At 39.7% G+C, this 24,128-nt stretch overlaps 2 protein-coding genes across 3 annotated transcripts in view; one reads left to right on the top strand and one right to left on the bottom strand.

Moving 5' to 3' along the window:
* The window catches only part of DHX29 (DExH-box helicase 29), a 41,454-nt gene extending 39,612 nt beyond the window's left edge, over positions 1-1,842 (bottom strand). Inside the window, exon 1 of one of the 2 annotated variants that reach the window (XR_012645783.1) lies at positions 1,389-1,842. Coding sequence is in view for 1 of the 2 variants with exons in the window: in XM_074995565.1 (XP_074851666.1) it covers positions 1,389-1,578 (190 nt within the window). In the remaining variant the exon portion in view is untranslated. The remainder of the gene's footprint in view (positions 1-1,388) is intronic. The other variant, XM_074995565.1, reaches the window with a different exon arrangement.
* Positions 1,843-1,953: 111 nt separating this feature from the next.
* Positions 1,954-24,128, top strand: part of MTREX (Mtr4 exosome RNA helicase) — a 76,614-nt gene continuing 54,439 nt past the window's right edge. The window contains exons 1-13 of the mRNA XM_074995564.1: positions 1,954-2,109; positions 2,769-2,906; positions 4,563-4,629; positions 9,204-9,266; positions 9,811-9,923; positions 11,144-11,318; positions 12,762-12,852; positions 14,951-15,075; positions 16,992-17,090; positions 17,888-17,990; positions 18,150-18,281; positions 19,669-19,748; positions 22,194-22,304. Coding sequence (XP_074851665.1) covers positions 2,000-2,109; positions 2,769-2,906; positions 4,563-4,629; positions 9,204-9,266; positions 9,811-9,923; positions 11,144-11,318; positions 12,762-12,852; positions 14,951-15,075; positions 16,992-17,090; positions 17,888-17,990; positions 18,150-18,281; positions 19,669-19,748; positions 22,194-22,304 — 1,407 coding nt within the window. The 5' untranslated portion in view covers positions 1,954-1,999. The remainder of the gene's footprint in view (positions 2,110-2,768; positions 2,907-4,562; positions 4,630-9,203; positions 9,267-9,810; positions 9,924-11,143; positions 11,319-12,761; positions 12,853-14,950; positions 15,076-16,991; positions 17,091-17,887; positions 17,991-18,149; positions 18,282-19,668; positions 19,749-22,193; positions 22,305-24,128) is intronic.

The following is a 24,128-nucleotide window of genomic DNA, read 5'->3' as shown; positions in this document are numbered from 1 at the left end:
TTGAACTGGGAGTCCATGTTTAAGGTAATAATGGCCATCTGTCGAATTAGCCCTAGTTCCACTGGAGTCTGCTTCTGTGATATTTCAGGTTATCCAATAAAGGGGGGCTCATATGTGTGGATTACAAAACTTTCACAAGTAGTGGAACTTGATTGGAACTCACTTTCTGAATGGCTAAAAATAACTTCAGAGCTAACCATTTTCAGAACTAAAGGCCCAATTTGTTTAGTTTCCTATCATGTTTTCCATATGTATAGAGAAGTACAACACTCCTATTCACAGAATGCTCTATTAAAAATATCCTTTTAGTGGCTAGCAAAAACAAATTATTGTTAACATTTTTAACTGGAAAGGACTAAGATACTACAGCAATAGAAACCTATAACGACCCAGCTAAACAGATCTGCAAATTTTACTGACTCAGATATGTTTTTACCATTTTTTACTTCTTTGTGCCCTGAAAAGCCAACAGTTTGTGGCAAATAAACTGGATACTATTCTTTCTTATATTTCATCAAAGTTTTTTACATTAGTACAAAATTCTGCCCACAGTGACACTGGTGTAATAGAACAGACACAGAAGTATCCCTGACATGATACTGATTACAGAGTGCCTATTACCATCACAGTACTGCAATTCATATGTTATTGGAGGCTGAGTGCTCTTACTGTTACTGAGATGTATCAGAGAGGTAGCCAAGTTAGTCTGTATCTTCAAAAACAACAAGAAGTCCTGTGGCACCTTAAAGACTGACAGGTATTTTGGAGCATAAGCTTTCATGGGCAAAGCATAAGCTTTTGTGGGCAAAGACCCACTTCGTCTGTTGCATTACGCATCTGACGAAGCGGGTCTTTGCCCACAGAAAGTGTTACTAAAATAATTCAATCTCAACTTTCATTTACACAGATGATTAAGCACTCATGGGTGTGGATGAAAAATGGAACTGTACAACAACTCCCACGACAAAGTTTATTTTTTACTTAAAGCATCTTTGGTTTTTCAGCCCAACTCCCTGTGTCCAGCGCATGATTTTAGAACGTTTGGCGCAGCCTGTGCTGCAAGGAGACATAAAAAGAGCAGGCGCCTCAGTGCTTAGAGAGCTCCCAACAGCGGCTCTGACTAAACCCGTCCTAATGCGTGTCTCGGCTGAACCTTCGGGCCGTAGGGTGACCGCACCCGTGTCCGGGGCTGAAGGGTGGTGGTGGCTGGCGTTGGGAGGCGGATGGCGGGCATCGCCCGAGGTGGGCAATCAGCCCCTGGGTTCTGTCGCTGAGGACCCGGGCCAGAAGCTCCCACTAAACGCAGCGGCCTGTGGGGCAGAGAGCATCACGCCAAGAGGACGGCCCCCTGCAGATGGATGGAAAGAGCGGGTCTCCCGAAGCGCTACCTTGCTTTACGCGCGGCTCCTTGGATACCGGGGCCAGCCTCGGGGCGGGTCTCCTGCCCGCAGCCTCTCCGGCGGCTCCGGACTCAGCGGCCACTGTAGCCCTAGCAGCGGCGGTGGCCGCGGACACGGCAGCGTGAACGACCGCAGCTCCCGCGCCGCCCCCCTTGTGCTTCTTGTTCTTGCCGCCCATAGCGCCCGCGGCAGGGCCACCTCCTCTGTACGACAACGCAGCCGGCAAGCAGCACGGGCACGGGCGTCACGGGATGCGCCTACATCCGGGTACTACATAGCGCTCGTAGGGGTGTTCCAATTGGCCGGCGTCCGCGCGCTTGCTGGAAATCTCGACTCTATGGTCTTTGCAGCCACTTCCGTCGAAGGTCCCATTCAGCGGCTCGTGGCACCGCGCTGTACTGTGGGAAAGCTTGAGCCTCGGCGCGCGCTGTATTGTGGGACAACACCCCTTTTCCCCTCCTGTCGCCTAGGAGCCCTGTGGGATTTCCTTCCTGTGTAGTTCGGGTCGCATCTGGCGCTGCCCCTTCCGGCGCAGTGCAGTGTCGCCTGGAGGAGGAGCTGCGGACCACGCGCGAAGCATTGTGGGAGGAGCTGGAGCGATGGCGGACGCCTTTGGAGACGAGTTGTTCAGCGTGTTCGAGGAGGATTCCGCCGCCTCGGGGGCCAAGAAGGGCAAAGCGGGCCCGGCCGAGGCTGCCAGCAAAGCGGGGTGAGCGGCCGAGCGCCGCGGCCTTTGCTGAGGTGGCGCGTCTCGGTGGGCAGGAGCATGTAGACTGGGCCCGGGCACTGAGTCGTGCGCTGTAATGGGTAAAATCCGCTCCCGCCCCATCCAGCGCCGGTTCTGGGTATGGGGTTGCACTGACCACTGTATCAGTGTGGTAGCAGAGTTAGTCTGTATCTTCAAAAGCAACACGAAGTCCTGTGGCACCTTATGGACTAATATTTTGGAGCATGAGGTTTCGTGGGCGACGACCCGCTTCGTCAGATGCCCGAGTGGCCACTATGAGGGGAGGGGTGGAGAAAATCCCTTTTCCCCTCCCCACGCCTGCGTACAAGGTGTGCTGGCTTCGGGCCATGCTTATTTCTGCCCGCTATGGAGTTCCTGCAGATTTACATCTGTGTTGGATTTTGGCTGCAGCACACTCTGCAGTACATACATGTGGGCTTTCCCCTGGGCTGCTTGTGACCATGAATCTGACATGGTTTTGGCTTTACTTAGAATCTATTTGGTAGACTTTTTTTGCTTGGAAAGAGCATTTCAGACAAACATAGATTACCAGGCTGTACCCCACTGTAGATAGCAGAGCTGTTATTTCTCTTTATAAGTGTTTTAACAGGAAATCTGAAATGTGTTTGCTTGCATTACAGGAAGCACACAGATGGCAAATCTCCGGCACATGCTACAAACATCCCCGGGAAAACCAAAAGAGAGGCAGAGATTGATAGCACAGATTATGCTGATTATGGAAAGAAAACAAAGATAGAGGATGTTACAGAAGACTTTAAGTAAGACTTAGTTTGCTATTGGTATAGGTCCAGCATTTGCTATGAAGGTGGTCTGAATTATATCACAAGTTTATACTCTAGAATAAGGATTATTTAAATGAATATTTCTGAATAAAATGAGTGGGAAAGCATTGGAAGTTTTTAAAGAGATATAGTCATACAAGGGGGTAGTAGATATTGAACCTGCAGTTATCAAGCTATTAAACAAATTAATGTGATTAATCAAGTTGCTAATACTGTAAAAGCTTTACTACATGGCATCCCAGGAATCTGTGGGGACAGAGGGGCTGCAGGGAAGTGCTCGCTATCGCTTCCTACAACTCCCATTGGCAGGAAACACCGAAGCACAAACACTGGGATCTGTGGGCCATGGGGCACATGCAGCTTGTAATCGGGTTACTCTGATGGGCCACAGGTTGCCCACCACTGATATAGAGGTAAGATAGAGGATGGGTATAGTTATAAAGAGTTTTGAAGACCCATGAACTTGTTATGCATCTAGAAGTGGACAGAAGTTTTTTCAGATTGAATTTTCTATGTGCTGGCATGATGTAAATTTAGTCAAAGCATTCAGAGCAGACTAGAATTTATTTTGGAGCAAATCTGGGAGGTCAGAGCAGGTATTAATGCTTTTGGGCGAGTCATTTTTGGCCCCTTCCTTTCTAAATATGATAGATTCTTGCCCATAGTAACCAAACTGTTATGCGTAGTGCTGGCCTCGGAAACTTGAGAGGGGTTTGCTTTGTGAGGAACGTGCTAATTTCACTAATACAGTTTACCTATAATAACTAGAGAGATGATTCTGGTCCCTGCAGCCTGCTGTTTCATGGGAACCACCTCCTAACCATTTATGCTGTTGTCTATGTATAGTAACCAATATTTCTTTTTCTAATGGACTAGGTCAATGGAGGGTTTTTGATGCATTTGATGAATTATAGAATTTTTATTCTTTTCAAAAAATAATGGTGCAATATCACAGGGCGATAATTATTCCTGCATTTTAAAGATGGTAAAACTAAAGCAGGAAGCCTGTGATTTGATGAAAGGCAAAAAAATAATCCATGTTGGAGCTGGGAGAATATAGGAGTTCTCTGTTCTCAGTATTTTTTTTGCCTTTTTGGTTAGGCTATAGTGCTGTCATGTTGGTGAGGTGTATCCTCCTTGTCATTGTAAGTGCAACTGGCTGCTCAGCAAGAGCTAGCCAGCTCCAGTTCAGGCTGCCCCCTGAAAGGCAGTCTCATTTTTGAACTACTGGCACTTTCAGAAATCAAAGTGGAGCCTCTTGAGGAGGGATGTGAAAACAATAATGTATACACCATGCCTATGCTTTACTTTAATCAGTTTTGAAGGCTTTCATTTAAGAGGCTTTCGGTATCTTTTGATTATTGTGGATGTTGGATTGATAGAATAAGTCAATTTTTAGGATATATAGTTCATTTTAAAAATAGTTTGCAAATCCAAAAATAGTGGTTAAAGTATATCTGTTAGTAATGTTGATGCCCCATAGTAGTTTTGGTACCAGTTTCCTTGGTCATGTCATTTTTTTAAAAAAAATGTTTCATTTACTGATGTAGAAGTGAGATTTAGAAATATGCCTCTAATTATACATGCCCTCAGTATAGTTTGACAAGTACTAAGTAAGATTTCTTTATTTAGTCTAGCAGAACTGATGCCGAAAGTAAAGGTGCAGTCAGTCGAGACTGTTGAAGGTTGCACACATGAGGTGAGCACCATGAGAACATCTATTTTATTCTGTGTATAGAATTTCTTTCTATGAATTTCTCGTCTCTTACCTTATTGAGTTACAATTTTTCAGTTAAGTTTCTCAATATTTTTGCTGTAATTGTTACTATCCTAATTTTCCATTTAGTGTTTTGTACCCTGCATTTTTACACTGCCTTTCATGTGGAGTCTCAAAGTATTTTATATGGATACTTACTGAATGCTCATAACGATTTTGTTCTCTATAAAAGATAGAGAGGCTATGTCTGTACTACAGCAATCTTTCAAAAGAAGTCTTTCTGGAAGGTCTCTTTTGAAAGAGTGCATCCACACACTAAATAGCAGATCAAAAGAGTGATCTGCTCGTTCAAAAGAGTGTGTCCACACAGCCCCCATTCTTTCAGAAGAAAGGGTCAGGGATCGAAAAAATCAGGTGCCATGAAGGCTGCTCTTTCAAAATATAAAGGGCCTGCTGAGCATCTACACACATTTTTTTTTTTTCTAATGAAGCTTTTGAAAGAAGGTTCTCTTCCTGAAATGGGAGTGGAAGAGCGCTTTTGAAAGGAGTGCCACATTCTTTCAGTTTAATTTCAAAAGAACACTTTTGTGCTGGGTATTTTGAAAGAGTTCCTTCTTTTGAAAAATATTTTGAAAAAACTTGTTAGTGCAGGCACTACCAGAAAGTGCTTTTGTAAAGGGTTTAAATTCTAAATTTTCCTGTGTCTTTCAAATTTGAATTCTGATATCACCAGTTAGCTTCTTAGTATCCATAAGTTGTAAGACACCAGGTGACCATAGAAACTTCTAAGTTTATGCAGCCTATTACATATGTGGTAGTCTGCTGTTCATTTCCTGTGTCTGGAAAGTGCCTGGCAGATTATGGTTGCTTCTGTAATAATAATTGAATCTATCAGTGAAATGCAGCCACATTTTTGCGCTGCAGCTCTTCAGCTGTACATGATGATAGTACAGAATTGTACAGGAAATGAAAACATCTTGTCAAGTCAACATAGCCCTAAATAAGGCTTTTGTAGAAAACAGAATTGTGCTAGTGCATAATAGTCAGAAAGAGGAAAAAAGTAGTCTGTTTTCACTGTTAAGCTTGCATGTCATTAACATAAGTCTTATTAATAGAAACTGTTTGTACTGGTGGGGACTTTTTTAAAAAATATTCAATTGTTTTTTACATTAATATCCCATTTATGATCTAGTTCCAATTAAAACTGATTGCAAGTGGGAGGATTTAACATGGATGGAATAGATTTACCTGATCTAGCATTTAGCCAAGACATAGTGTTTAAAACTGTCTCTGGAATTATGAAAACAGAAGTATGTGTACATATGACAACTATATAATGCTGAGATTGTAAACTGCTGGAATTCTGCAACACTGCACAATGCAGAATTTGCACGGAACTAATGTTCCCCTCAGTTTTATTTTTTCACCACCAGACTGTTTCCTTTTTCTGGTTTTTGTGTTTCAAATGTACTAGTTATGTGTACATCCCTAAAATCTTTGAATACCCATCAGCATGCCTGCTGTGCGAGCAGCCAGGCTCACTGTAAAAAAACCTCATGGTGTGCTGTTAAGTCATCACGTGTTTATGAAGCAGTTGATAAAATGTCAGGACAGCATGCTTCTCAGAGTAGCCCGCTGTGTCCGGATGAATTTTCCAGAGGACAAAGGGATATTCGTTCTCTTGTACAATGTGAATGACCTTCACATAAAAAACAGCTACAGCAACTTATCATACTCAAGAATGTCCTGTAAAAATGCATGTGGATTGGGACAAATTATTTTGCGCATCCTGCCAATGTTCTTTTATGATCCAGAAACCATGAGAGGAGTCTTCAGATGCCTAAGCGTCTATGATTCCTAGACTAGATAGAACACAGAGGGACAGCTGGTTCTATGCTGCTCCATATCGCACTAAGAGCTTTCCATCCCACAAAGAGCTCTGTAATGAAGAATGCATCAACAGCTCCTCAGTTTTGATGCAATTGTCAGAAAATGCTGAATGACCCAACTAAGTGTGCATTATTGAAACTACAGATTGCTTTAGTGGCAAAGAAATGTGAGCAATTTCTCAGTTTGTCTCACATTTGAAAGCAGGAAGTCTTGTATTGTTCAAGCATCTGGCCTTCTGGGAAAACTACAGGTATATTTCAGCTCACATCTAGAGCTCCCCTCAGAAAGCACCTCAAAGTACTTCAGAGTTTGGGAGGCAGTTATTGCCTCTTGAAAGACTTTCCTGTCTAGAACTCTTCAGAAAGGCTTCATAAATATTTGTTATGTGAACATCCAGGTGATTTGATCCTCATCCTGTTTGTATTTTGCCAGAATGCTCCGTGTTTTCAAGCAACACTTGAAAACCGAACATAAGCTAAAAGAGTACAGGGTGAAAAAATTGACTTCAGATAGTTTCAGACAAAAGCATTTTTTGTAGACATCCAGGTGTTCTGGCTTTCAGTGAAACAGAATTCCATATACAGGTTGAACCTCTCTCGTCTGGCACCCTCTGGACCTCTGACCTGTGCTAGACAAGAGAATTTGCCGAATGACAGAAGGTCAATATTTTCTGCCACATTGCGAACACTTGCATTGCTTACTGGACTTTTAGAAGACATTTACGGGTAAATTACAGATAACTAACAGAACACTGAAAGCCGGGACTGGTGGCTGTAAACAAACTTTATGGGACGATGGGAAACTTGACTGCACCCATGATAACTGGTTGTCCAGCTAACTAAAATCATGCTGGATTACAGAGTTTGCTGGATGAGAGAGTTCCGGATTAGAGAGGTTCAACCTTTAGTGCCAAAAGAGCCTTGAATTGAGCAAATGCTGTCTCAAACTCTGCTGATGCAGAAAAAAATAATTTTTTCATTGTACTATTTGATCCTTTCTGCCAAAAGGAAATCAGTAAGTTAGAAAATATTGAAGACTTTTTGTTTTCTATACTATAAATGAAAATATTCGGTTGTACTGAAAAGTGAGACAATAATTAGCAAAAATGTATGACTTACATGTGTGAAAATGACATTGTACCTTTTTATTTGGCTGTTTGGTCTTCTGTAATGTATGAAATGAAAATTGAGGTTATAACTAAAATGCAGGGTGTTGGTTACCAAGTATTTGTAACTTAACTTCCATGTGTTCAGAAAATGCTGAAGAGTTATTGTGACTTTTTTCTGTGTTGTAGTTTAAATGAATTATTAATCAAAGGCAGGACATTTGTTACCAAGAATGTGTAACTTTGGAGAGTTCAAAAGTATCTGATTAGTACACAGGCTTGGTATTTCAAATTTTTTGTTTAATTAATGGGTAGATTAATTAGAGTTTTAGTGCAAGGCTCTTATAGAGCTCTAAGCTCCTGTTAGCCCAATCCATGCCAAAACAGTAAACCCTTGGTAGTTGAGCTATCTATGTTTCCACACTCTGTCATAGCAATTCTCACAGCTCTTCTGGCTCTTAACTCTGCTTACGCACAGGTTGGAACTGAAGGCTCTCTCAATAAGTATAGCAGTCTCATTCACACCATACAGTAGCATTTCATTCTGTACACCACTTCATGCAAAATCTAGTGGCATCACCTTTTCTCTCTTATCTCCCTGCCACCAGAACTCTCTGAACTATTGTGGTGATGCGTGATTAACCATGCACGCCATAAAGTCCGTGAAATCCACACACTTGCCTTGACATGCATACACACTTTTCCTTGGGTCCCCCTTCCCTATGCTAACCACCTGCTGTCCTACACTTAAACTCCCTCTAATTCCCCGTTCTTGCTCCCACTACAGTGGTGTGGCCTAATAACTGTAACACACACAGAAGCCTGAAATTGGATAAGACATGGCAGATTAACACAAAACAATCTTTAAGAATGCTAGCACCCTCTTTGGTCAGATTGTTACAATATATTACTGTGTTTTAATGAAATATTTCATGTCACTGAAAAAAACATAATTGACAACAATGGCACATGAAGTTCTGTATTACTATGCCAAGTAAGGAATCTGTTAATCAGAAAACATTTCCTGATTTTTGTTTGTATTGTTACAGACGTACCTTGCTGACAGCTATTTTGAAACACATTGCCAAAATAACTGAAACTGGTGATTATATTATTTTGATTAACAATATTTGCAGAATTTTAAAATATTACATCTAGAATTTTTAATTTTTTGATACAGAATTTCTCTAGGAGAAATTAACATAGTTTATTTTCATATATTAAAACATTCCTTATTCTGACGTGCTAACAGTCTAATTAAAAACAGTAGGTAACACACCAGGAAAAGAAGGGAATGGAATTGGTTAGTGATAGCTTGTGAAGGGGAGTTTGAAGAAGAGGGAGTATTTGACATGTCAAAACATAAGAAGCAGTGTTGTATAAGTTAAACAGTCGAAAGTAAACTCGTGTGTGTTTTGTCTCCTTTGTTCTGACCCAACTCTGCTTATTTTGGTAGTAGTATGAGCCAGAGTGACTGCATTGTAATTGTGTTCAAGGTGATTTTTAAAGCTTTCTAAAACTTTTTTTATTTCCTGTTTTTGTTTAAAATATGTATTGTCAGGTTGCTCTTCCTGCAAATGAAGATTTTGTAGCCCTCAAGCCAAGAAGTGGAAAATCTGCAAAGGTGTGTGATGCATTTAGAAGAAAAGAGACTGTAGCCTGTAGCCCATGAGTAGATCTGTTGGGGGAAAATGGGCCGTACCAGTAGCAGTGAAGTAAATGGAGGTCTTTAAAAACTGGTATTTGCCCTGAATGCGTAGATGAATGTTTGTCTTGAATGTAATTTAAGTTGGAGCTAAGTGGAGAGATTGTTCTGGATTAGTTTCTGCCACCCATTTGGCAGCATCACTCAGTGACTCCAGTGACATAACTGGGTTTGTTCTTGTTTTATTTTTATGACAGACTCCATACAATACTGTATAAAGGCCTAGATCTCTCATTTTACATCAGTTAAGGATCTGGCTAAGACACTCTAACTTAAATCTTTAAGTTACACCAAAATCTAAATAATAATTTAAGAAAAAAAAAACTGTTATGCTATTTTCAAGTGGAATGAGAGGGTAACTAGTCACAAAATTTCAGTCAAGGCTGTAATTTACTCACTAGGTCACTCTGGCAAACGATGAAATTAAGCTATAAACTATGCTCTGCATTTTTTCTCTTTTCAGGAGTATCCATTCATTCTTGATGCTTTTCAAAGAGAAGCCATCCTTTGTGTGGATAATAATCAGTCTGTTCTAGTGTCAGCTCATACATCAGCTGGCAAAACTGTATGTGCAGAGTAAGTAATTTTAATTTTAATTAGAGTGATTAGTGTGCTGGCATTTCCCTGATTATTTTGCTGATTTTTTTAAAAAATTTTTTTTTGGTCTTTTAAAGATTTTGTAATATCAGTCACACTTTCTGAAGTATTTTTGTTACCAATAGGTACACTGTTGAGTTAATGACATAAAAATATTTTCATCACTTAGATGTGTATTAAAATTTAATTCAAAACCCACATTACATTTCAAGTAGTTATGTGTGGTATTTTTTTTCATGGTTAGCAAGTGAGTGGTGGAAACTTTCTCCACTGTTAGGCTAGATTATTTTTTAGTGTCTAATGAAGGGAAAACACAGATATTTGCATAAGAACAGCCATACGGGGTTGCTCAGATATTTACATCAGAAGAGCCATACTGGGTCAGACCAATGGTTCATCTAGCCAGTGTCCTACCTTGTTTTCCCCCAATGGTTAGTCCTAGGTGCTTCAGCAGGAACAGAACGAGCAGTCACCAAGTGATACATCCCATGTTGTCTTCACCCAGCCTCTGGGAGTCAGAGGTTAAGGATTCCAATGACCATCTTGGCTAATAGCCATTGATGAATCTATTCTCTGTGAATTTATCTTGTTCTTTTAGAACACTGTTACAGTTTTGGCCTTCACAGCATTCCCTGACAACAAGTTCCACAGGCTGACTGATTTTTAGAAAATCACCATGCCTTGTTTTCTATCTCTAGGCTGCAATTCATAGTAAAATAAATAGATTTATTTTTAGACGTAGGGAGGGTATTGATTTGACTTTATTATAGGCCAATGTCTATTATTTAACCATAGAAAGTGTATGGGAGAAAGTTCTAAAAATGTTCTCCTCTACTTCCATTTGGCAATGAGAGGCATCTTCCTTTAACTGAAGAGAGCACTTCCTGTCTTGAGATAAAACAGTAGCTCAGCTTTGGTTTGCCTTTAATGCTTCTCTCAATTTTTTTCTATATGAAATTTCTATAATGATTTCAGGTCACTATTTAACTTATCTAATTTGCCAGCTGTTATTTAGGGAGTCTGTGTGCAATGATATGTAAATTCTACCATCTTGGTTTAAATGTGAAGCTGGTAACCATCAAAGGAAAAACTTCCCATTTTATTATCAGTTTTCTGTATTAGACTTTTGCTCTTCCTGGAAAGTTATGAAAGGGTAGAAAAGTACAAATAACTTACATGGATTTAATGTTATATTGTAGATATGCAATCGCTTTGGCTTTGAGGGAGAAACAGCGTGTGATATTTACCAGTCCCATTAAAGCTTTGAGTAACCAGAAGTATCGTGAAATGTATGAAGAATTTCAGGATGTTGGTTTGATGACTGGAGATGTCACCATAAATCCTATAGCATCTTGTCTTGTAATGACAACAGAGGTAGGTTTAATTAGTTAGCATTTGGTTCTTTTTCTTTTTCTTTTTGTTCTTGTTAGTTTTTTGCCCTATGCTGTCAAGAATGGCTACAATAGAAAGTTTTCCACCAAAGCATACATTCGGTATGTTACATTACAAAGAAACTCAGTATTTTAAATTCCCCCGCCCTCAGTAATTCTCTGTTTATTGGATGGGAGGGGGAAATTAACAAGTTTGAAATTACTTCTGTATGTTCACATTTTGGGATATGTCACAGGATATGTACAGCCTCAGGAAACTTCTGGAAAGCAGTGCCTGTTAGGGTTGCATGTTTTTCCTTTCTAAGTACTGAATTTTTGGAACTTCAGATTGTTAAAAGGTGACTTGGCCCCAAACATCATAGTTTCTTCCTTTTCTCAGCTAGCTGCAGGTGAATGGTAATGCTTTCATGTTTACTGTTATATGGGAAATATTAAAGAATGTGCAGTGGGGCACACTAAGTTTCTGTTCTAGACCGATGATTCTTGGTCTTTTTCTTGTAGCCAATCATGTTACTAAGGGTTTACTTAAGTAGTATGTTTCATTTTTCTCTGCACTTCCAGAAGTGGATTCCTAAGCCTGTTGTGTCCTCTGTCTAGAGTAGTCTAGATTGTTTCTCACAGGATAAGGGCATCACATCTCAAGCTTGCACTAATAGGAACCTGAGGTGCCCTTTCTTCCTCAGCAGTCAAGGGGTTACTCATTCTCAATAACTCTTTTCAGGAGACAGTGACTTTTGGCCTCATGCCTGACTTACCCAGGTTTGAAGGTGATGCACACATTCTTTGAATTACACCTTGGTAGATCTGACTCAAGAAATGGAGCTTTCTGTCTGCAAACTTTTTTTTGGTAACACAGAGCCATGTGAAGTGCTTCAGACCATCTCTTTCAAGAAGAACATCTGAACATTTCAGTTTACCTTATTGTTTTATTCGCAGGAGGATGACTAATTTTGTCCTGACATGCTCTATGTAAGTGCAGGAGATTCTATTGTAGTCTGCTCTGAAATGGCTTTCTCTGGGAGAGCTAATTTGTCTCCATATGCTGCATGCACATGTTCTCTTTTAGGTTATTTATTGTATGTGGCCTCTCATCCTCCCCTGTCTTTCTAGGAAGGTGCAGTTGCGTACACTCATTCATATTTGTCAGTTCTATTGTTTTCTGACAAGTCACAAGATTACGTTGTGAGACATATATTATAATTATTGCTAGAAGCACCTTGATACATGTTAGATACTTTTTAAGAGACTATCTCTAAGTGTAGCTTTTTAATTGCAAATAAGGCTTAATATTACCACGTATGAATCAAACATCTTTATGTGAAACTTTAAGAAGGTCCTTGAAAATAAGAGATGTTAATTACAACTACTGAATATACATGATCTCTAAGTGCTAGATACAACATCTGCACCCTTTTATTTTCTTCAGATTTTGAGAAGTATGCTCTACAGAGGTTCTGAGGTTATGCGAGAAGTTGCCTGGGTTATATTTGATGAAATCCATTATATGAGAGACTCAGGTATGGTGTACAATTTCTCTGTGAAATAAGTGGTGTATTTTTCTTACCGCCTGTAGAAGCCTGTGTGGATATAAAAGTGTGAATCCACATTTGCCAGGATTAGCCTGTGATCTGCTAGTCATCTTTTAAATCTATTTTTATCTGCACCCACACTTGCAAGCCATCTTGAAGGGGCAGAGATGATAGGGTTGGGGGTAGGGGAGGGAAGCAGCAGCTCTAGGGCAGGGACTGGAGGTGAGGGACAGGTTGAAAGCTCAAGAAGGGGGAGTGTGGAGGGGGATTGAGGAAAGGGGCGTGACTTAGTGTGCCCCTTATTTAGTGTCTTAAGACTACTGAAGGTAAATGCAGGAAAGTGCCTTTAAATAAATATGAAAGACTTTATAAATGTGAAGTGTAGCTGGATGGAGAGCAGGAGATACCTCAACACCTTCTGGATGTTGTGGCATACAATCCCAAGACCACTTACAGAGAGAATAACGAGTCTGCTTTACAGCTTTTGCTAATAGTTAGCTGGCTTTTAGCTCATGCAGTGGAGGCTCATACACTGAGCTTCAGAGTCCCAGGTTTGATTCTGCCTACAGACAGCTGGGATCTGTCAGTGTTACACAGGCTTAGGTTTGTTGCTTCTGTCCACATTAAGGAAAAAGTTAAATGTCAGAAACAGAGCTTCCAAGCTAGACAATAATGGGAGGATTTCCAAGCCTTGGGCGTGACCATGTTGCATGTCTGGGTAATACCACCCTCTTCCATCACATGCATACATGCTACACCCCCATGTTCTGCATCTTCAAGAGGAAGGAATTTTAAACATTACAAGTTCTTAGGAAGTTGTCTGCTTCCACCTGGCAAAGAAATAAGGAGTTGAGTTCCAAGCAAACCAACGTTGAGCCTAACTTCCCCATATTAAGTGGTGAGCAGGGTTTAGGTGGCTGGTGCTCCTTTTCGGAGTGCTCCATCATAGGTTTACAGGTGAGCCAGGCTCAAGAAGGAGCAGCCAGTGATCCTTCTGGGAGTCATATATGCTGCTGTTGCGTGCTGCACAGAGGAGCCCTTGCTGACTGGCTGCCATGCCCAGTGCCTGCAGTCAGCTTGCACCAAGAGGGTGGGAGGAAAGGGGCTGTACACTCTGGAGTGGCTCCAAGAACATTTGCAGAGTCAGCCTCCACCCACAAGGAATACAAGAGCTACTGCTCCATATATCCAGAGTTTCACTCACCCTCTGCCTGTGAGCATCAGGTGTAGATTTGAGGGGCTTGCCCCTGAGCAAAAGCTGGAGAAATGGGAGGGAAGACTAGATGGGCAGAAGAGTAGATCAGCATCAGTGTTGCTTTCAACACATATTGCAAACCTCTCTAGTAAGACCATAACCATAGTAAATGTAAGTAAATGTGACATTTATGAACAGTCAATTCACCTGAAAAAAGTGGGTGTGCCATGGAAGTGTCTGTCTCATTGAAGTGCTCTGTGTTATTGAAAAGGAAACCGCTGATCTGCCTAATTAGCCTCTTAGTGATCCTCGGCCATCAGATAGGCACAACGTCTCTTAATGAGGTCTGTCTGGAGTAATCAACTAGAGTTGCAAAAACAACGGCAAGTCCTGTGGCACCTTACAAACTAACAGACTGTTTGGAGCATAAGCTTTTGTGGGCAAAGACTCACTTTGTAAGATGCATAGAGCTGCAGTGACCATTGTGCTTAATGAAGGAAGTCAATAGGTGCTGTTACCCAGCACTTTGTCAAACCATCCTGACCCCTTTAACCTTATTATCTAATTTTTTTTTGCTCCATGAAGGAGTTCTTTGAATAGGTAAAAGTTGGAACTAGACCAAAAATAAATATTGACATTTCCATCTGGTCAGGTCATGGTTTGAAGGAGTGTCTGTTTTTCTCCAGGAGTGGGTTTGTTGGTGAGACTTAGGAAGCGTTGCATAAATGCATAAAAACATTTGTCTGCATTTCTTTTGGCAAGGAAGAAGTCGTATTTTTATTTTTGTGTACTATTCTGTACTCCAGTTTCTGATGTGGGGGTGGAAAGAGGGCAAGAAGGGAAGTGTGTTGGGCCTTCATATAATTTGGCATGTGTATCTTCCGTTTTCAGAACGTGGTGTGGTTTGGGAGGAGACCATTATTTTGCTACCTGACAATGTTCATTATGTGTTTCTCTCTGCCACTATTCCAAACGCCCGCCAGTTTGCTGAATGGATTTGCCATCTTCATAAACAGGTCTGGAATCATTGATGAGTGGGGTCTAATGATCTTCATCTTAAAAAGTGGACCTTTTGATAAGTGTGTGGAAACCCTATACCTCGATGGGCTGTGGTACTTTGACAGTTTAAAGAGGTGTCAACTTAAAATTGACACAAAATTTTGAATATGTGAAAACAAAGCTACTGTTTTGTAATACAGTGTAAATAAATGATTATATGTTTGCAATCCTAATGGCTGAAGTTGTTTTAAACAAATAAAGCATTCCCCAGTAGTGATTGCATCACAAACAGGGTAGAACAGAAAACATGAACCAAAAAAAATGGGGAACAGGCCGGAGGGCAATGAAAACAGACAATCTGTCCCCCCTCCTGTGTCCCCCCCCCCGCTGGTCTCAAGGACAAAAATGTGAAAACCATAAATTATGAAACATGAGTTACATTTAAAAATGCTCAGTTTCAAAACTCTAGTTGTTATAACCTAGGAAAGGAAATTGGTATAGAAAACACTTTTTAAGTTCACAGCAAACTTTTATTGCTTTTTATAAAAGAAGTATTTTGTGTGCTTTTTGCGAGGTGGGTGGATACAGTGCAAACTTTGCAAAGTGTAACAATAAGTGGAAATGTGATTAGAAGATTTTTATATCGTTTTGATTTTTATATGTTGGTGTCTGTCGGTCTCAGCATTTGTTAAGTCGTGGAGTTTCTTCATAACCATTGAAGTAAAGAGAGATTTATTTATTGTTATATCCCTTGAATAATTGAGGCTTTTACAATGAGCTTGTGTGTTCCTGAAAAGTATTTGTATATTTTTGCTTCCTGAAGAGACACTGTTAATACTATGTAAATCTTTTGGATAACACTAACAGAGAGGAAGCCGTGCTAGTCTATACACTATCAAAACAAAAAGTAGTCAAGTAGCTCACCTTGATTATCTTTTTCTGATTTGTCCTCCTTGCTTACTGTTTTTGGTTCTCTGCGCCTTAAATATTGAGTCTGTTCTGGTCTGACTATGGTCTGAAGAAGTGGGTCTGTCCCACGAAAGCTCACCTAATAAACTATTTTGCTAGTCTTTAAAGTGCTACTTGACTGCTTTTTGTTTTGATTTTGGATAATACATGTTTTATGCCCATCTTTCTGTCGGGGCTTGTCTCACTCACAACTTATCATATGGCAAGCGAGGGTTCAAATCTATAGCACACCTGCTTGCTACACAGTAGATCTCCATAAGCATACTGCTACAGAAGAATGGAAGTTCCAGGGTGAGGCTTAGGCTGTGACTATACTCACCCAGAAGATCGATGGCTGATACACAATTTCAAATACACCGGCTGCGTACCTAAAACCGACTTTTCAGCCGTTGACTTCTGTGCCTGTCTTCACAGCAGAAGACTGATGGGAGCACTCCTCCTGTAGACCTTCCTTAATCTTCATGGCTTGCAATGAGTTCCAGGGTCGATGTTGATCCTGGAATGCACCATTTTACGCATGTATGAAACTGCGCTTTGGAAGATCAAATATTAGTGGTTGATCTTCCACCGTAAGTGTAGGATGTCGCCTAAGTGTACTGTGCTTTCAAGCAACATTGTTCTAAGTTCATTCTTGACTGCATTGTAGCCTTGTCCTCATACAATCTGTGCACCTTCCACAATGCAAACAGTCCCTGTAGTCTTCCTGGCCAGGGCTTTTTAAATGGATTACTATAATAGTAATGTATGGGAGTCTAAAGCAAACGTTGTTTTGCATAGTGATTCTAATAAGAGAAACATGACTAATCATAATCTCTTATTGTTTTGGAATTTAAAATATTTTTTATATTTCTCTGGAAATTGTCATCTCCAGATTGTGTGGTCAAGGGATTATATTTATTTTTTGAATAAATGCCCTTTTAAAAGATATAATAGTGATTAAATAAATTTGTTTCCTTCTTCCCAGCCTTGTCATGTGATTTACACAGATTATCGACCTACTCCTCTACAACATTATATCTTCCCAGCAGGGGGAGATGGACTCCACCTTGTAGTTGATGAAAATGTAAGACGTTATCCAGTTTGTTTGAAAGATTCTGTGCTTTCAGTAATTATTACACTGTCCTTTTGAATATCCTCCCACCTATTAACTTGTTTTGACTGCTGATACAACCTATCCTACGCTGCTTGACAGACAAAATAGCTTCATATGGTATAAAGTCTCTCTGTATTTAATTAAATGACAAATAGCCTCCTTATCATTGTTCTCTGAATTGCTGTTAAACATCATGGTAGTATGGGAGATTAATTAATGTATTTATTCTGCCATAACTCAATTGTTACTTCATACCACTTCGACGTGCTAAGGAATTTGAGTAGGAGCTTTCCCCTCTCATGAGAAGCTACTTCATTGTCTGTGCAGTATTTCCTTATTTTGTCTCCTGCATGTGTTTAAAAACAAAACCAAAAAACCTTGTGATCTAGTAGTACAAAATTTTACAATAAATATCTCATGACAACTTATTGTCACTGGGGGGCAGGACTGGAGACAAAGGAGGCTACTCATGATTCAAGACCCAGCAGTTATGTTGGTATCATAATGCAGAGCTAAATAATGGCAACGTAGTGTATTGCTTCTCTTGGTTTCTCTGTAAGTTCACATTTGCATGCAAGAATATGCTTCTGAGTTCCCCCCCATAAAAGAGTTGTGGACTAATTTATGGTAGTTGTAAGTAATTTATCAAAGAAATAATTTCAGTATCATATGCCTTGTATTCTGACCTAAAATGTCTTGTTTTTGAGTCATCTTAATGTTTTTATTGGGGAAGTGAAATTGCTTATAAAAGTCACATATATTTCTAGGGTGATTTCAGAGAAGATAACTTTAACACAGCGATGCAAGTACTAAGAGATGCAGGTGACTTAGCTAAAGGAGACCAGAAGGGCCGGAAGGGAGGAACAAAAGGTGAGTTTTAAACCGTGTGTTGTAAGGTGGTTCTTATATACTTCATAGATTAATTGTTATTTTAAAACTGCAAACAAGAATGCTGTCAGTACATGTGTCTGGAGTACTCATTGAGTACATTTCTACTAATGTAACTTCTAAAATGTTTTGTCTTTCTAGGACCATCAAATGTATTTAAGATAGTGAAGATGATCATGGAAAGGAATTTCCAGCCTGTAATTATATTCAGTTTCAGTAAGAAAGATTGCGAAGCCTATGCACTTCAAATGACAAAATTAGACTTCAATACAGGTATGGATAAATAAGTTGTAGTGGGTTTGTATCCTTTCCAGTCATATCTCTTCTTTGACTTCCAACTTTTTGTATCTAGTATGAAAAAGTAGATCTACAGTACATAGATATGGAAGCTAATTGTAGATGGAAATGTCTGTCCTCACAAGAAGATATAATCCATACAATGCTGAAATGGCTTTACATTTTGAACCTTGGTTAGGTATAAACACGTGCTTGTCACGCACTAATTCTGTAGTATTATAGTGCACTATCTGTGCGGACTCCATTACTGTATTCTAAGTTTCCTAGTGCACATTGATGTTCTGTGGTTTGACTGAGCAGTACATCAATGTGGCTAGAGAATTTGAAATGCCCATTAGCTTGGTCTATACCTGCAGTGTCCAATACACTGTCTGTTCACCACATTGGGAAACTGGTCAGTGAAGTGGCTCATTAGATCCGCACACATGGAGCGCCCTCCGCGCATGTGCCTCACCACTTGATGAGACAAGCATGTGGCGGCAGGAGTGGAGGCAGCTCCTCGTGCAGCTTGCTCAGGGCCATGGACAACTCTCGTGGCTCAGAGGTGGGCGGCCCATGCAGCTCAGGGGTTGGCCGGCTCTGGTGAGTCACTGGTAGTTTGAGTGGTTCGGGGGGCAGGGTGCCTGGCTGGGGGTGAGGGGAGTGCCCAGCGCAAGGGGTACGGCTGGCTTGGTGGGGTTGTGTGGCCATGGTTTAATTTATTTTGGACATCAGCGGTCTATACGAACAGTTGGTATATTGCACACTGGAGCAGTGAAGATTTGTACCCCAGTTTTCAGTGACGTAAATGTTCATATAGACATGACCATAGTTTTATCTGTAGTGCAGCTTGGAATACCAGTAGTAGTAGTACAGCCATGAGCTGATCAGTTTCCTGGGTCCTGCAAGTGGTGGGGAGTTGGGAACCAAGCGGGCAGCCTAGTTCCTGGCTCCCCTCTGCTCTGTGGAGCCAGGAAACTAACCATGGCTGATGTCCAGCTCAGTTTCCAGCTCTGCAAATGGAGGGGGGCCAGGAGCCAGGCTGCTGCGTGGTTCCCAGCTTCCCACCATTCAGGGGACCTGAAACTGCTCCTGTCAGGGGCGGCAGTCACATTAACACGAGACACGTACAACTCGGTTGTGTGTACCTCGAGGATTTACTGTACTTCATCCATGTGATTTGATTGTACAGGCCAAGTAACCTTAGCAGGTCACTTTCTTTAACTATAGGAGCATGTATGCTGATGTTCTAATTTTCAGCATTACTTTTAATAATGTGTCCTTTAAAAAAAATTAACAGTTGTATTTGACATGGTTTAGAATACCAAAATGTTTGATATTTGCAGGAACAGTTTTGCTTATGTGTAAATGTTTCCTTTTTTAGATGAAGAAAAAAGGATGGTTGAAGAAGTATTTAATAATGCAATTGACTGTCTTTCTGATGAAGACAAGAAACTTCCTCAGGTGAGTGAGGAGGTTTCTTAAGAATAATTTCAGTTAGTATGCGCTAAAATTAATACTTGATATGCTACTGTGTATTTTATGTAAATATATGATGGATTGTTTCTCAACAGTGTTGTAAATAATGTAAAATAGCTTGTTTTGATTGAAAGGGGGAAATTTTGTTTCTGTTTTGAACCATAACTATATTCACTTTTCTGGGTAATGTTGAATGACTTACTTTTTAATAAAGTGTATCTGTCCACATAAGTGGAAACTTTTTTTAATTGAAAAGTTGCTCAGATGCACTGAGTGATACTGAACCTCTCTTTTTACCAAATTCCGCCTTGTCATTTTTCTGTACTGTACATTAACAGAGCACCTGCACACTGATCTATAGGACAATGGTTGCATCTTTACAAATTGAAATATATAAACACAAAAATTCTGCAGAATACTGTAAAATGCAACATATTTGCAAGAGTTGCTAAAATAATGTACTAATATTTTTATTAAAAATCTCTTATCATTAAAAACCCTATCATAGAGGAGGCCATTGGGACAAAACCAGGGAGCGCTTAAATTCTGTTAGCTGTACTTTATGATGTCACTTCATGAGGATCTGTTTAAAAAAAAAATTGGTAGATAATTTCTGAGCATGTGTACTGATTATTTTTCAATCACTTATACCACTTTCTGTTCCTCAAAACCTAACAAATAGATACTCTCCATTAAGGACTACCAGTATGCAAGGTAACAGCTTTCAGAGTAGAACGGTTTGACATTAACTGCATGAGAACAGCAGAGAGAGGCATAGGAAGATGGATTTTTATTTTTTCATTCCCTTTAACTTATATAACTGCTTAATGCAGTTCCTTCTTCTCCCCGAAGGTCTTAAAATCACTTTGGTTCTTAGATGACCAGTGGAAAGTTCAGCTTTTGAGTTTTTTGTAAAATTTGTGAGCAATTGAAAATGGGGATTCAGAATGGAAAATATTGAAACTATTTTGCAGCCTTAATCTTAGCTGGTGTGTTCTGTATGTTCTAGATATGTATGCACAGATATAGAAGTTTGAAGTTCTTTACAGCTGAATCACACTCCTGGGAGAAGTTGATATTTTGCCTGTTGTACGTAATGAAACCTAATCCTGATAGAATGGCGGGATTTGGAGTAGAAAGAAAAACACTGATCAGTTTTGACACTAAAACTGAACAAAAAAGTTCTAGTTTATAAAGCTAACGACATTGAGTATGTGTTTGTTTAAATATTGGGCTTTTGGTTAGAAGAATTTAAATTGTTCAGAATTTGAACTATATAGTATTTGCAAACACAACATTGTGCTTTCTCAGAACAGAATAATTCAAGACTGCAAATTTACGATCAAATGGCTGCCGAATAAACCCTTTGGCTGTGGCCATACTAACCCCTCCTTCTAAATATGCTAATGAGACACGGCTGTGAATATGCAGGTCCTCATTAACATAATGGCAGCCGCGCGTTTCAAAACTGGCAGTTTCGAAGCATGTGTGGCTGCCATTATGCTAGTGAGGCTCCACATATTCATAGCAGTGCCTTATTAGCATATTCTGAAGTGCAACATTACTGGGCTAGTGTGGCCACAACCTTTACATTTGACCACATTGGCTTACCAAAAATGCCCTATAAGTGTAGGGAAAACTCTTAAGTAAAATTGCAAATTGAAATAGTCTTAATTTTAAAAATGATTTAGAACGTGATGAACAGTAAGAAAATGTGGAGTCATTATGAATATTCCTGAACAAACCTTTCAATGTTTGGAATGTTGACAAACTAAGGAATCTGATTTGCTGAAGTTGACGGTGATTGTGGTCTTCAGATTTGTTCTATTTGCAAGTCTGGGTATATATGTCCATCAAGTCAGCTGTTCTATTTTGCCTTCTTTTGAAGTATTAGGTAAGGTGTTGCTTGGGCATAATGGTGAGGTTAGGTTTGCTTCACTGGGTACCGTTCACGGCTTTGGGAGTATCTGTTTCCATGGCCTCTGAGAGAGGAAATGATCAAAACTTCCTGTATGTTCTTATTCTACTTTGCTAGATAAATGCATCACTTTCCATTGAGTGCTGAAGATCACAAAAAAATCAGAGACCCTGGTTTTGTCCAAAGTCACTTCTTATATGCTCTTTCATATTTAGAAAATGTTCTTGGTTAACATTGAATGGCTTGAATAGAACTCTAGGTCTTGCTATGTCTTGTGGCTCAAACACTTCTTTTAGAGGTAATCTGTAATGTGAAACCAAGCAGCCAAAACAGACTTCTGTCTTTTGACCACTTTTTCTTGTTGGTGTCAAGTCAAAGGTCTGTTTATGTGCTCATGCTTAAAATGTTGAATAACAAGAAACCAAGAAGAGCAAGCTAGTACATGTTTTACACACAACTGTTTTCTTTAAAGTATATCAAAATAGACATTCATTTACTCTTTATGTTCACAGGTTGAGCATGTGCTTCCTCTGTTAAAGCGAGGAATCGGCATCCATCATGGTGGTTTGCTTCCTATTTTAAAGGAAACCATTGAAATACTTTTTTCTGAAGGATTGATAAAGGTATATAATCCATATCTGTGTACTTAGGCACAGTTCTGTGTTTATTTTTGTAATCATTTTAGTTTTGACTATCTTGGAAACGTACAGTAGTGCATTGAGGGGCAAAAGTACCTCAAAGATATGAATACCAGGGATGTAAACTTACCAGTCTAACCCAAACCTTTCAGAACCAGAATTCCCCAGTCAGGCTGCAGCACAGACTAAATATAAAAAAGCAAATTTTATATGGCATCAGGGCTTCATCCACTGGAGGTTTGGGGCTGCCACCATGGGGAAAATGGCGCCTCCAGGCAGAGATGGGGGAAGCTCAGGGATTCTGACTTTTGGGAGTACTAGGGCTAAGGGCTTCCAACTGGAGGGACAGCGGGGGTTTGGAGTTTGAGTTCTGCAGCTCTGCACCTGGTTTCTGTGGGGGTAGGGCAATGGGGATTGGCGCTGTCCACTCCCAGTTTCAGCCCAGGCTGGGGAGGGAGACAGGGATTAAGTATGTGGGAAATGCTTGTTTCAGTTTCAGCATTTCCCACCCCATCTGCTTGTACCTGAAGCTTTGAGCCCAGGTGCTTAACATAAGATCAGATAGGTTGTCCTCAAAGAAAAATTGCACAACATCTTCAAAAGACAGGCTAGAACTTTAAATTCATAACTGCTGAACGCTAAAAACCATGGATTTAAGAGAGAGACTTGTTTCATGACTGGTTAAAACTTGCAACACACCTTGCTTTCTACAAACTCTGTTGTCCAGCAACTGCAGAAGTATTGATTGTCTGCATTATTTTCAGTGGTCTCTTAGAACATGTTTATTAAGCATAAGGGATTCAATCAGTCTCACCTTGTATTTAACTTATATTTTGGTTCCCTCTTCCAGACCTGAGAAATAGAATTGTTAAACTTGAAAGTTTGTCCCTTCTATCAGTAGAAGTTGGTCCAATAAAAGATATTTACCAATGTTTTTCTCATATTCTGGAACCAACACATATACAACAAAACTGCAAACAAATTATTTAACACTTTTGTAGATGCTAATCTTTCTATACTCCACACTGATCCTAGGTTTATTGTAGATAGAGTTCAGCTCTCAGTATTGAGATTTAATTAAAATGAAGCAGTGTTTCTCAATTTTTTTTAAATATAAAGTACCCCTTTTAAAAAAAAATTAAGTGCCCCCAGACTTCTCTTGCCTACACTGAAATAAATGTCTTAAAATGAATAGTAAGTGTTTTCAAGAAATGGAACTATGTTGTGAGGAGTGTGAATATTCCCAGCAAGGGACACAAACATATACTCACATACTGAAATTGTTTTGTTTGAGAATAATATCCCGACAGCTTGTTGAAGGTATTGCTTGTAATTCACTAACACTTTGTTTATTTTTCAATATTAACATACCATTGCTGATTTTATAGGAAGGGCAAATAATATTTTAAAACTTAAAGCATTTTTTCATATAATTTCCTTGGTCTGTAGTCATTTTGGCTAAAGGGTCTTTGATGTAATAAAGTTCGAAAAATAAAAAGTATATTTTTGAGAGCAGTGAAAGAAACAATTGTCAGTGCTCTATTCTTTAGTCATATATCTTTCCCTTTCTCCCCACAATCTGTATTTTTATATGCTTATTTTCTGTAAATTTAGTCTCCAGCTTGATCAACATACTAAATATAAAGACACTTTCCTGATGCATTAATCTAAACAAAACACCTTGTCATGTGAGCTCAGGTGACAAAATTTTCACAGAATCTGGAGCAAAACTATAAAGCTTACAATCAAAATAGTTTATGACCTTTGACTTCACTGTATTAAATGTTTAATTCAAAGTGCATGTCTTAG

Source organism: Carettochelys insculpta, chromosome 5, assembly GCF_033958435.1.
Source record: "Carettochelys insculpta isolate YL-2023 chromosome 5, ASM3395843v1, whole genome shotgun sequence".
NCBI lineage: Eukaryota > Metazoa > Chordata > Testudines > Carettochelyidae > Carettochelys > Carettochelys insculpta.
This window is presented reverse-complemented; position numbering and strand designations above follow the sequence as displayed.